General features: G+C 37.9%; 1 protein-coding gene across 2 annotated transcripts in view; it reads right to left on the minus strand.

Annotated features, from left to right (window-relative positions):
* LOC107094829 (signal peptide, CUB and EGF-like domain-containing protein 3) overlaps positions 1-12147 on the minus strand; it is a 135568-nt gene that overhangs the window by 52012 nt on the left and 71409 nt on the right. For both annotated transcript variants that reach the window (XM_015390686.1, XM_015390687.1), the window contains exon 5: positions 2430-2576. In XM_015390686.1, the coding sequence (XP_015246172.1) occupies positions 2430-2576 (147 nt within the window). The remainder of the gene's footprint in view (positions 1-2429; positions 2577-12147) is intronic.

The raw sequence follows: 12147 nt of genomic DNA on the forward strand, positions 1-12147 counted from the left end.
CTACACACAGTAATAGTATATAAAACCTATAAACTTAACAGATCTGTGTCTGTCTAGAATCATGCTGTACTTAGAGAATTAATTGCCAATACAGTCCTAAGATTTGATATAAACAATTCAAACAGATCATTATCTGTATAGAACCACACTAAAACTACTTAAGATGTCATTATTTTATGTCAAGAGCAAGCCTTCCCTTTTAAGTGAGATGTGAGGTTTGGGAAAACCTATCCTCAAAATCCTGCTTTATCAGGAAAACGGGGGCAGCAATCTCAGTAGAGATGACAACACTTAGCTCTCCATAGACACCTTCTTAGATGTCTGGGAAGAGGGAATGTCTCTTGTGTTTTCTCTAGATGAAGCCTGAGACATTCCTAGGCTAGCAGTGAGACATACCGCCTCCAGCATTGCCTCAGCTATCCCCTGAGCTTCCATTTAGTTGGACATTCCTAGAACACCTCCCGAGGGAAGTCTACGGGGGTGACCAGAAAGAGATGCCTGAGCCACCTCGGCTGACTGCTTTAAATTTGGAGGAACAGCAGCTCTAAATCGAGTCTTTCCCCGATAACTGAGCTCCACATATTATCTCTAAGGATGAAAGCAGCAGACAACCATTTTTTTTTAGCCTTTTTACATCTGAGATTTTGTTCTTTTATGACCACAGCTGTGGGCGGTGACATATACTGTAGAGTAAATTTAGAGCCAAAGAACAAAAAGGCTCAGCTCCCTGATCGCCAGAAAGGATCTGTGCCGCGTCTATGTTACTCCAGCAGGCGTACAGGTCCTACTGTTGATCTCCCACTTCTTTCTCTCCCTCACAAGAGATACTTGATCTCCTTCTCTAGAGGCAGCAGCTGTCTCCTGACCTGGAGAGGACACAATAGTCTTTTCTTATCACAAACCCTGGGTTCAGACTTGGAGAAGCTGATTTTTAACCATGCCAATTCCCAGTTGGTTATGAACCAACCCAGAGGATGCTCTGGGTCTTGGCTAGGGGTGAGCCAACAATGTAATTTGCATAAAGATAAGCAATCCACCAGTCTCCTAACATAATCCCCTCCGGTCCATAACTGTGCCTAGAAATCCTGTCTGTTAAAGTTCTGAACAGGACCAGTAACAGGATGAGGTCTGACTTAGGAACCAGACTCCTACTCTGCTTAACAGTGGTAATGGGGCCCCTGACTCCTTAATCTTGGAGTGCCCCCCACTGGGAATCAAAAGGGACATGGTCCAATGCCTTCTAAAGATCCATAAACTTATGTGGACTTCCTGGGCAAGTTTGAATGAAACCTAAAGCTCCCTGCAAAGCTACAGAGCTGATCCCGTGTTTTACAGCCAAGAATAAAAACCACACTGTTCCTCCTGAGAATAAGTCAGACTCGTCTCTGCAGCCCTCTGACGAAACAGAAGCCTCCACAACTATTTCTTGATGTCAGTGCATTCATGTTTTTTATAATAAATTGTGAAGTAACTCAAATTTATTTTAATGTTTGCAAAACCACATATTTCACCATGACATTATCTATGAAAAAAAATGATTATTTAAAAATGGGATAGTGTCCAAGGACTCCAAAATCTCTCCCTAAATAAACAAAATACTGGTTTATATAGACAGAAGATTAGCTAAGACAAATGAGGAATTCCTTTTTTTTTTATTACAAGAAAAACCCTTCTGTGTTCCGCACTAGATTTCAGTCTGTTCTGTAAGATTAAAAGTTACATTTAACTAGCATAATACATTTTGGAATTTAAATGTTTTAAATTTATTACCAGTATCTTCTGAATAAATAAAGAAAAAAAAAAACACTTGATTTCTACTGCAACTATGCTTGTTTCTGTGAAGCACATTTTTGTAACGGACCATATGAAGAGTTTAACCTTTCGAACAAACCTGCGATGACAGAGTGAAAAAGAGCACGACAGAGCCAAGGCTTCCATCGTCATCCTGTCTGCACTCTCCCATCCCGACACCTTTTGCCTTTTTCCTGAGCTGTCACTGAAAAACCATAGAATAACACTTCTCCAATCCTTATCCAAACACAGACAAATCCCCCAACCCTGTCAGGTCTCCAACTCTGTCAGGATGATCTCTGCTGCACAGCAACAGGAAGTGTTCTTCGTCCATCCGAGCAGTCCCCTTTGACTGACCTTCAAACTTGCCCTGGTTGTGTAAATGATTCCTTTTTATTTGAAAAACATGTCTGGCGTTTGCTTTTTAACGAATCAATGACAAGATTAGTCAGAGTTTGGTAATGCTGCATAGACGTCAACTTCAACATTTTTTTGGAAGACATTTGTGCGGTGAGCGTGATTATCCATCATCAGTCGGCTTCCAAACCCCAATCCCTTTCTTTCCGAGGAGTGTGTAAAGCAGCCGTGCTGATGTTTGTGCATGTTTGCTTGCAACCCTTGGAGTTGGGATGACTTACATTTGCAGTCCTTCATGTTACGGGTGAGCTGGAATCCAGGTCGGCATTCACAGGAGATGCCACCCTTCTGTGCTTCCCTGCAAATGTGCGCGCAGCCGTGGTTCTTGTCCATGCAGGTGGGCCCCTCCTTTGTGCCTTCTGGCTGCACTGTGAAGAAAACAGCAGTATATATAGGGAGAAAGTTTATCTCTCAGCTGCCATGAAGATTAGACACTGTTGTTAAATCACTGAGCATTCAGTAAACAGAGAGTTTGGTTTATATTAAATATCACAAAGATGTTAAGTGGACTACAAAAATTCAAATGCCTGTCATGCATTCTGACCCAAGGAGTTTCATATGCCTGCTGGTGATTGACATACTCAGCATCCCTTCACAAAGATGTAAGTTCTTGTTGGAGCATGCTTACTGTTTCCAGGCAATAAAAAGAAAGGCTGCCAAGAGAAATGGATAAAAATCCCAGTAGGATATAATCCCAAAAACCTGTAATTTTAATTGGAGTATTCCCCATATGAAGAAAAGAGACATGGAGCACAAATAAACCCCGCAGCCAGCAGTATGAGACCAAAACTCATTCCAGTAAATTAAGGTTGTCAGTGCACTCTTTAAAGACTCATAAAGGATGACCTACATCTTTAAGTATTTGACTGAACTGTTGCAACACAGATTTCAGAAAGAATGTAGAGTCATTATTCCATTGCTGAGTACCTGAAGCCATCCAAGGCCTTAAAACAAATTACATAAGAATCTACGCAATCATTTACTACCACTTTAAAACATCAGTATAAAATCCTTAAAAAAAATGTTTCTTATGAAGACTCCCTGACTGGACAGTGCAGTAGCACTAAAAGGTCATAAAAGGTCCTCTGTGCAGTCCTCTAATAGTAACCATCTGTGATTTGATTTTTTTCACCTTTGTTACCATCTTCCTTGCTGTGCATGGTGTCAAACTGAGTTGGATATTTGTCAAGAATTGTAATTTGAGGTTCAATTTCATGCATTTATTTTTGTTAAAGCTCTGACTGTAATTGTTAAGTGTTTAGGAAATTACCTTTGCATTTAACCCATCCCCTTGGGGAGCAGTGGGCTGCCATTGTGCGACGTCTGGGGAGCATTGTGGGAGTTAAGGGTTTTGCTCAGAGACCCAGAGTGCTGGCTGTGGGGATCATACCAGGTACTAGCAACCCTCTCAGAGCACAAGTGCACTGGTCTAACCACTAAGCCAACACTCCCCCAATTTTAAGTTATTCCCCTAAATGTGTATCGTTAACTAGACCTAGATTCTTATATGGCTTTTTGTCAAAAGCTGCTTTTTTGCCACTTCCCATGAAGGGCAGACTTTACTTGCATGACAGTTCTCCTTGTCAAGTTGGGATCGCTGCAACAGCCAAGGAGATAATGAACTCCTTGGCTGGACTATCAGTCAAGATGGACAGCCACATCTTTCCAGAGTTGTACTTGTGCAATGCTTTTTTAATGTTCTAATTACAGATTAAATGGTGATTAAATGATGTAACATATGGTGGACTCTCCCAACTTTATCCTGACTGCTGTGATCCTTGCATTTCATGATGCTGTTTTTAAATAATATTCTCTACTCTACCTTTGACACATGAGATTATACTGAGATTAAATTACCAAAAAGGTAGACTCTACAACTACGAAAGACTTTGGCTGCATTTGATTTCCTTTAAAGGGTAGCAGACCAAAATAGGCTGACTACAACTGAACACCACAAGTTTGATATTATGTTGGAAAAGTTTTATAATGTTGAAGTGTGATAAACTATATGTCCATTCATACTGATAGCATGAATATTGAGTTGATTTTTTCAGGTAATGCCAATCTAATCAAGAATGATGACCTTCTGGCTAAGGTGCTTTCAATCACTTTAAGTCTGTCAACAAGCATCAGAAAGTTATGCAAATGCCCCCCATTTTCCTGCCAGAGATGTTTACATCCTGACAAGAGGCTAAGCTCTCAGACATGAACACTGAAAGGAAAAGGCCACGCTCAACTGAAAGTGCTTTAATGTTTCTGATGCTTTAAAGAATGACATTTCTGACAGTAAGCCACCAGAAAGCCTTAATTAATTATGGAGACTCTGGTTTCTTTTCTCTGCTTCTATCTGCAACCAGAGCAGAAAATATTTCTCTATTTAGACCAGAGTAAATTTCCTGCTGCATGAAGCGCTTTATGATTACTGCTCAAGGTGGATATCAGAATCCATAACCTCATATGAACATGAATGTAACACACCCTTCAATTTATAACACGCCAGACTGAGGCCTTCATCTCTCAGTGGACCGATTTAAACCCAAGTGTTGACATGATGGGGCCAGATTCAGCCATCATCTGCCAGCAGCACATCCCAGTAATATGTATCCAAGAAGCTTGTTTTTATTTCAACGCCAGAAAAGAGAAACTGGTATTTTGTTGCAATAAAACAAGCTATCAGTCAATCAAAGTTTCTGCTAAGCAGAGAGTCAAATTTTATACATGTTAAAGAACAGATCTTATTCAGAAATCTGGACAGGAAGTAGAGTTGGAGCTGAGTGAAGTCAATTTGAATGTCATTTAAAGAGCAAATCAGAAGGGATATGGGTTTAAAACTGAGATGAGCAAATCCTGCGCACTAGAAATGCTACTGCACACCCAATAATTAGAAATGTTTCTAGGCGGGGGTTTCGTGAATCCCTTTTTGATTAGCTGTGAGTCAAATCTAACAGGTTGTATCCTAGGTTGCATTTAGGGAACGGCTTATTTGCTAGAATATCAGGCAAAAATAATTAAATATGTTTGATATCCCCCGATTTGGGGTCAAATCAATTGCACTGTCCTTTCAGACCAGATCACTCTTAACACACCACAAACGACATCTCATAAGAGTTTTGAGCCAAAACAATCACTGAGATGTTTCAGAAGGGGGAGAGTAGAGCAAAAATTGGGATAGACATCTTGCAATGTGCAGCAGGCATTGGTGAACTGAGTAGCAGAAATAAATAAATAAAAATAAATGACCAGGAAGAAATTTTAAGGTGCATCCTTAAAATACCTCGCTCGTTGTTCATTAAGTTGAATCAAAAGTCTTGATTTAATATATTATAATCATCTGGGCTTCTATGAACCATTGAAAGGCATGGTTATTGTATCTTATGGTAAACATCTTAACAGCAAAAAAACAAAAATGTTCTTCCGCTTATTATCTGTCTAATATTTTTAGATGTTGAATATTTCTTCAGCTTTTCCACCTTTTAGATTTAAACATATTACATGAATAAATTACAATTTTAGCAACATTATTGTTTATTTCTTTCTGTAGTTGTGTTCATTTAAAGGAAGAAAAAAACTATAACAGCTGTGTGTTATCTTTGTCATTAATTTAAGTGTTTAAAAGAATTGTTTTTTCTAGCAACACTTAAGAAAATGCAAGTAACTCATGGTGCAAACTCCTTAAAGTTTTCACATGGAGGCCATTTGAGTGCTCTTTATATAACAACTTCTTTTAGCTAAATAAAAAGGTTTACTTAAGAGACACTTGTACTATAGAGCGCATTTTTTGTTAGTTCACAAGAAAAACATCGCTCTTTGAATATCCTGATACTACAAGAAACTATTTAATAAGGTAAGATAACATACTTTTCATTCCTCTTTGGAAGCTCAGCTTTATCATCAGAGGTAACTTAAGGACATGACATGACTTGAGTCCTTAAACATTGCAGTTCTGACTTTTTTTGGTAGCATTTTTTGACATTCATTATGCATGTTTCCCAACCGGAATTTGCCCTTGAATGCCTCATGGGCTGAGAAACCACACTTCTTAACTGTGATTATCATCCCAACATCGGAACCAGAACCTCCATTTACTTCAGGAATTAAACAGACAATCCAGCAAAATAATGTGATAATTTTAAAGGCATTTTATGTGCTGTGATGAGGTCTGAAAAAAAAAAAAAAAATAATAACCAGGATATATATATATATATATATATATATATATATATATATATATATATATAATTAAACAAAGGGTCTAGGGACAATCATCTCAGGGAGAGTGTGAAAGTAAATAACAGCTTTTAAAAAAGCTAATTTTAAAAAGTTTACATTACTCTCAAAGTCTCGGGAGGAATAAACAGCTCTTGGGGTAAATAAGCTCTGTTTGCAGATGACTGAAGAAAGGCAGTGACTTATTTCCTCTGCGCATTTGTGCTGCACCACAGTAAAAAATAGGCTCTCCTGTAAAATGCTGAAGGAGAGCGAAGGTGAAAAATCTGTGTTTGGAACGTGCGGTCAGCCTCGCTCGAAAAAGTGCTATGTTTCTTTTTTCAAAGTTAGAGTCAACAGTCCCTAAAATAAAAATAAAAAAATGATCACTGATCATTCAATAATTAGAGGAACAGGTATTTTGCCAATCGGAAAACTGAGAGGAGCAGGGTTAAACTCACATTTCATGAACATGTTCTTCAGTTCTTTAAATTCTTTTTAAATTCCTGTACTTTAAGTTGCAGCTTATTATATATCATACATTTTATAACATGGTATAAATATTATGTTTGTAATCTTTGATCATTTAGTGGATAATGTCATGAAAATACTTCAGGTCAGAATCGAGGGATAAATATTAAAAAAATTAATTTTAAAAATGCAGAAGTTGTACCTGTTTATCTGCTCCGAATTCACCCCTTTTTATTACAACTACCATCACAAAAATAATGGATCTATTTTCATTCTTTATAAATGCCTTTTTATTAATTCTTTTGGAAATTCATCTCTAGATTTACACCATCTTGACTTTTCAGTTTCCCAATAGGATAACTGAAGACAACTCTGTAAATAATAGGAATAATAGGAATTGCCACCAAGCAGGAGCTGCCTAGGTAAGTAAAAAAACAGTATTGTTTTCTGTAGTCTGGAGTTTTCAGAACAGTGTGCTTCTAAGTAACTTATCCCTAACTCTAACTAAATTAATTTTTCAACTAAAAACAAAATGTGTTTTCTCTTAATTTGTAAGAACAATTCCATTCTATATTGAGATGTTGTTCTTCAAGCTATATTATTATTATTATACTGAAGCATCTCTCTCTCTTGTCAGATTAATTTAGCTGAAATTAATGTTTCATGCTGGAGCTACAGGCTCTATCTAAATCCTCCTCTTAGATGAAACCTGCATATGAAGATAAAAACTACCAACAGAGAAGCATCAAGGCAGAAGTTCGAACCTTCCACTAAAAAAAAAAAAAAAAAAAAAAAAAAAAAAAAACAACTTACAAAATAAGAAAAGATATGAAAAAGATGGAATCATGTCAAGAGAATCAATGAAGCCAAAAGTTCTTGGGCCCAAACATGCAAGATCTTCTAAATGTGAGAACCACATAAAGGGGAAATGGAAACAATGGAGCTTGAGTGCTGGAAGGCATGTCAAGGGTTAGTATTCTGCTGTTGAGTGCAAGGACTAGTGAAAGGATGGGTCATTGTCTAAGCCGGCCTGCTGTCATGCACCTTAAAGCAGAGACGGTACCCTCTTTGCAGAAGAACTCTAAGCCGCCACCAAGAGTTGGGTGGATACACCCTGAAAAAAGGGGGCCCAAGAAAGGAGCCACCACACTATTAAAGCAGCATTCCTTCCTCTTAGATAATAGGCTCTTAAAAGTTTTAATGGGAGGATAAAAATGTCAGCGCATGGAAAAGAGAAAGGGGAAAATAACTGGACTGTTTTGAGCTACACCGCAAAGCAGATGATCAGACAGGGTAATAAGCTGGTCAAGGTATTAGCTCTTCCCCAAAGAGTCAGTTCATAGAGCAGATAAAAGCCTTCCTGGTGCTACTGTTTGGTTTTGGTGGTGGGATTTTCTGAAGGTCCCAAAGGCTTTGTTGAGGCAGCTCATTCTCACCACTTTTTCCGGAGAGGAGCCATTAAAGTCATAAACAACCAGAGAATGGAAAAGACAGCTGCTGTAGTTCTAAACTAATATATGCCACTGCCAAAAAGCTTTATTTTTCAAAGAATCTAACTTTAAAGACAGCGCCTTGCAGCCAGTTGAAGTTTTCCACATTTCATTCACATTACAACCACACCCTCCAGGAACCTTGATTTGGAATAATTTGTTATAGACCAAAAAAGCAGTGTGAAAGTTTTATGTGGAAGGAAAAGAGATATATGACGGTCAACATGTTTGACAACCAAACATCAGGAAAACAAGTGTTGTGCAGTTGATGTTAGTTCTATTAACTCTATAAAATTCAGGTTAACCAATCCTCTTTACTTGTCTTAATATGAACTTTGTGTTTTTCTTTTCTCCTCTAAAGGTCTAAGGTGACTTTTATAGAACATCCAGAAAAAACTCCAAGATGAAGATCAAGGACCATACTAGAAAAGTCAACAATAAACTTTTGGGTACCTGGGAAGTCAAACCCAGACTTAAGTAATACGGTAAGACAAGCTGTTCAACACATCTTCTGAAAATGAAGGGAATGGCACAAACTCAAACCTTGACAAGTATGGCTTTCTAGGCAGGAAGAAATCAACCAAGAGAAGGAGCCATCAGTCCCAAGTTATGAACCTACCGGTACATAGTTTAGCAGGAAATGGGCAACCATTTTTCATGTATTTGAATGTCTCATTTATGAGTGTTTAGAACAAACTGTCAAAAGGAAGAATGTTTGCTACAAGCAGTGTTAGAAGACAGGAGTAAAGCTATCCCTACATCATCCTCCTTGGTTTCCCATGCTCTGTAGGTCCTTTAGATGTCTGGGGCTTCAATCTTAGATATCAAAAGGGCAGCTCTTTGGCTTCTCATGAACACTATTAAGCATTTTTTAGGCAAAATCTTACATATACCAGTACAGTCCCACATAAACCCACAGGTGTTTAGTTTCTGGTGTTTAATGACACATTGATATACAGGAAATTCCTATATTCAGCTGCAGCTGTCACCAATTGGATTGAGCCTGATCTTCAAATATTCCAAATAAGGGCTGTAAAATGGCACATGGAATCTTTTTTACTACGTGCAATAAGTCGGCATGTTGCAAGTGATGTACAAAGATTGCTGTGCAAATTTTAAGACACGCAAATGGTTTTGGTTGAGCAGACTGCGGGTTCTACTGGCAGTTTGAGAGTGGCCATAAAAGAAAGATGAGGTTCAAAGCCATGTAGTTGGACGCAATAATGACGACTAATAAAATTTAATACGGATAATACTAAATAATATTTTATAGTGGATCCCAAACAGGTAGCTTATCTCAAGGTGCTACAAACAAAATTAAAAAAATTTAAAACACATCAAATATCACCTAAAAATACCTGACAACCAAGAGATGCACAATTACACTCCCTCCCAACACTCTTTGTGTCATATTCAATTTTTTTTTATAAACCTAAAATGTTGCTGTAATATTTAAGTTCAGTCATGTTTTTCGATTTGGTTTGACTACATAAAGATCGTCTGCTCTACCAGACAGGACAAATAAAAACCAAAGAAAAGAATACAAACAAGACAAAATACAACGGAAAAGTTGAAAATCAAATTTGAAATACTACTACATTCAAGTGTGCTTCAACAGCCTTAAGTCTTCAACAGTTTAAATATACACTTACATAGTCTAAATTTGGTATACATGTAGATTTAACTCCGTTAGCTCTAAACATGCATACATTTGAATAAAAAACTCACTAACTTAGTAAACATGTCCACTGTTTTTCTTTCAGAACAGCATTAAGGTCTAGATGTATGCAAAAGAGCATTAACATATGTGTATGAATAGCTACCCTGTTGTATTTACATAATGTATACGTGTTGCAAAGACCGTCCATCTGTTTCATTGACTGAATAGTTATGCAGCACCTGCTGGGTACATGTCAAACCTTAGCATCACTCATCTTCCCATTCTGTCAAGGTGACTTTACTGTGAAATCCCAAAGGGCCCTGGCCCCCTCTCAACACAAAAGACAGCAGAACATAACGAGGATCCTCACCTTTTACATACGGTACCACTTGAGACTTTGTCAGGTTTTGCAAAGTATGCTTCTTAAAAAAAAAAAAAAAACGAAAAAGAAAAAGAAATTATTAGATGGAAGCCACGGTAGCCAATTATTAATTATAATACCCCTTCTGCCCTCTTTAAGTTAGATAGTCCATGTAGGTCAAGCTTAAGGATGTCCTTGAAGAAAGCCAAGAAAAAAAGGGATGCCCATCTGAAATGAGGTGTGGAGAATTCAGCAACAAGTCTGTAAACATTAGCAAAACCTCCAGCCACTGAGGTATATTTGTTTAAGATGAGAGTGAGAGTAATGGGGGCACATGAACTGATCAAAGGCTGCACAAAGAGGGAGGGTGAGGGCAGAACATTTTGAAGACACATATACAATGAAAAAATAAGGACTCGTCCAAAGGGAACAGAAATAAAATGCTCCTGTCATTTCTGTATCTACAGCTCAAAGCATTTACCCCACTATCCCAGAGTAGAAAAAAAGACCTGGTTATACGGTTGAGCTGCAGAGCAATGGAGCAGTGACTTCTGCACTTGTAAAAACAGTTCTGTGGCCAATGCACAGAGAGGCAGGCAGGAGGGCAGGCTTATTGACAACCAACAGGGGGAAACATATGAGAACCCTACTGGCTCCAGCGCAATGGGAAACAAGACTGCAAGATACGTAGAAAAACTAAATCAAATAACCCTGCAGACATTTTATTTGGCAGCCATCAGTTCAAAACATTGCATCACTGGAATAATTTAAAGTGCGCATTTATCAGCACATTACCTCATGACTTTAAAACGTAAAACTGTCTGCTTCACGGACATTACATTTTTTAGACAGGAGAAATAGAAATAAAGAATGGTTCTGAGACGCTAGGCATGATTTTACACAGGAAGAATGTTGCGCCTGGAGAGCAACACTAATTTAGAATATAATGTGCCCATGAGTTATGGATTTGATCACATTTAATGGAAAACTTCTTAACTCACCAGCCAACAAGGAACCAATGTGCTCTGAAGTCAACCCACTAGAGCTTTCATCTAAATGTCAATGAAAAGCATGTCAGTGTGCCTCCAGCAGGATTAAACTAGAAATGAAATTACTGAGGTGTGCTTATATAGATGATGTTGGCTGTGTGAGTGTAATTATATCCATTGTGTTGAGAGATTTGTTGCACTAAAGGGGGTAAATACCTCTGGAAAGCAATTCAAAGTAGCAAGAGAAGCTGCAGTGTTTTACTTCACGTTGAGAGGAGTATCAAATGGACACAAAGGAAACATTTGAGTGAAAATCAGACAATAAGGCAAGCAGGGACATATCTCCTCTGGCTAAAAGGTAGGCATTCAGATAAAATGTTTTTAGATCATAAATATTTCTGAGTCATCTCTCTAGCCGTTAAGTTTATGCAAAGAAGATTATTTTAACACCTAGAATATCCAATGATATCGAAGGATCAAACCTTTATAAAACATATCTTGTTATTTCAGAGAGCCCATGATGCCATACAGTCAAATAAGGCTCCAGGGGCCTGTTTTTTTTTCTTTTATAGAAAAACAATCACAGCATAACATCACAGATCCTCCAAAAAAAGCATTTTTTTATCAAATGCCACACATTTACCGTATGAATTGTGTCTTAGATGTTAAAGGGCAGACTGTAACCACTATAGTCTGCTGTCTGAACAGAGAATGGCTACCTCTGGGTTAAAAATTACAGGTGATTTGATCAATATAAAAAGG

This window comes from Cyprinodon variegatus, unplaced genomic scaffold (assembly GCF_000732505.1).
Source record: "Cyprinodon variegatus isolate N-32 unplaced genomic scaffold, C_variegatus-1.0 Scaffold508, whole genome shotgun sequence".
In the NCBI taxonomy this organism is placed as follows: domain Eukaryota; kingdom Metazoa; phylum Chordata; class Actinopteri; order Cyprinodontiformes; family Cyprinodontidae; genus Cyprinodon; species Cyprinodon variegatus.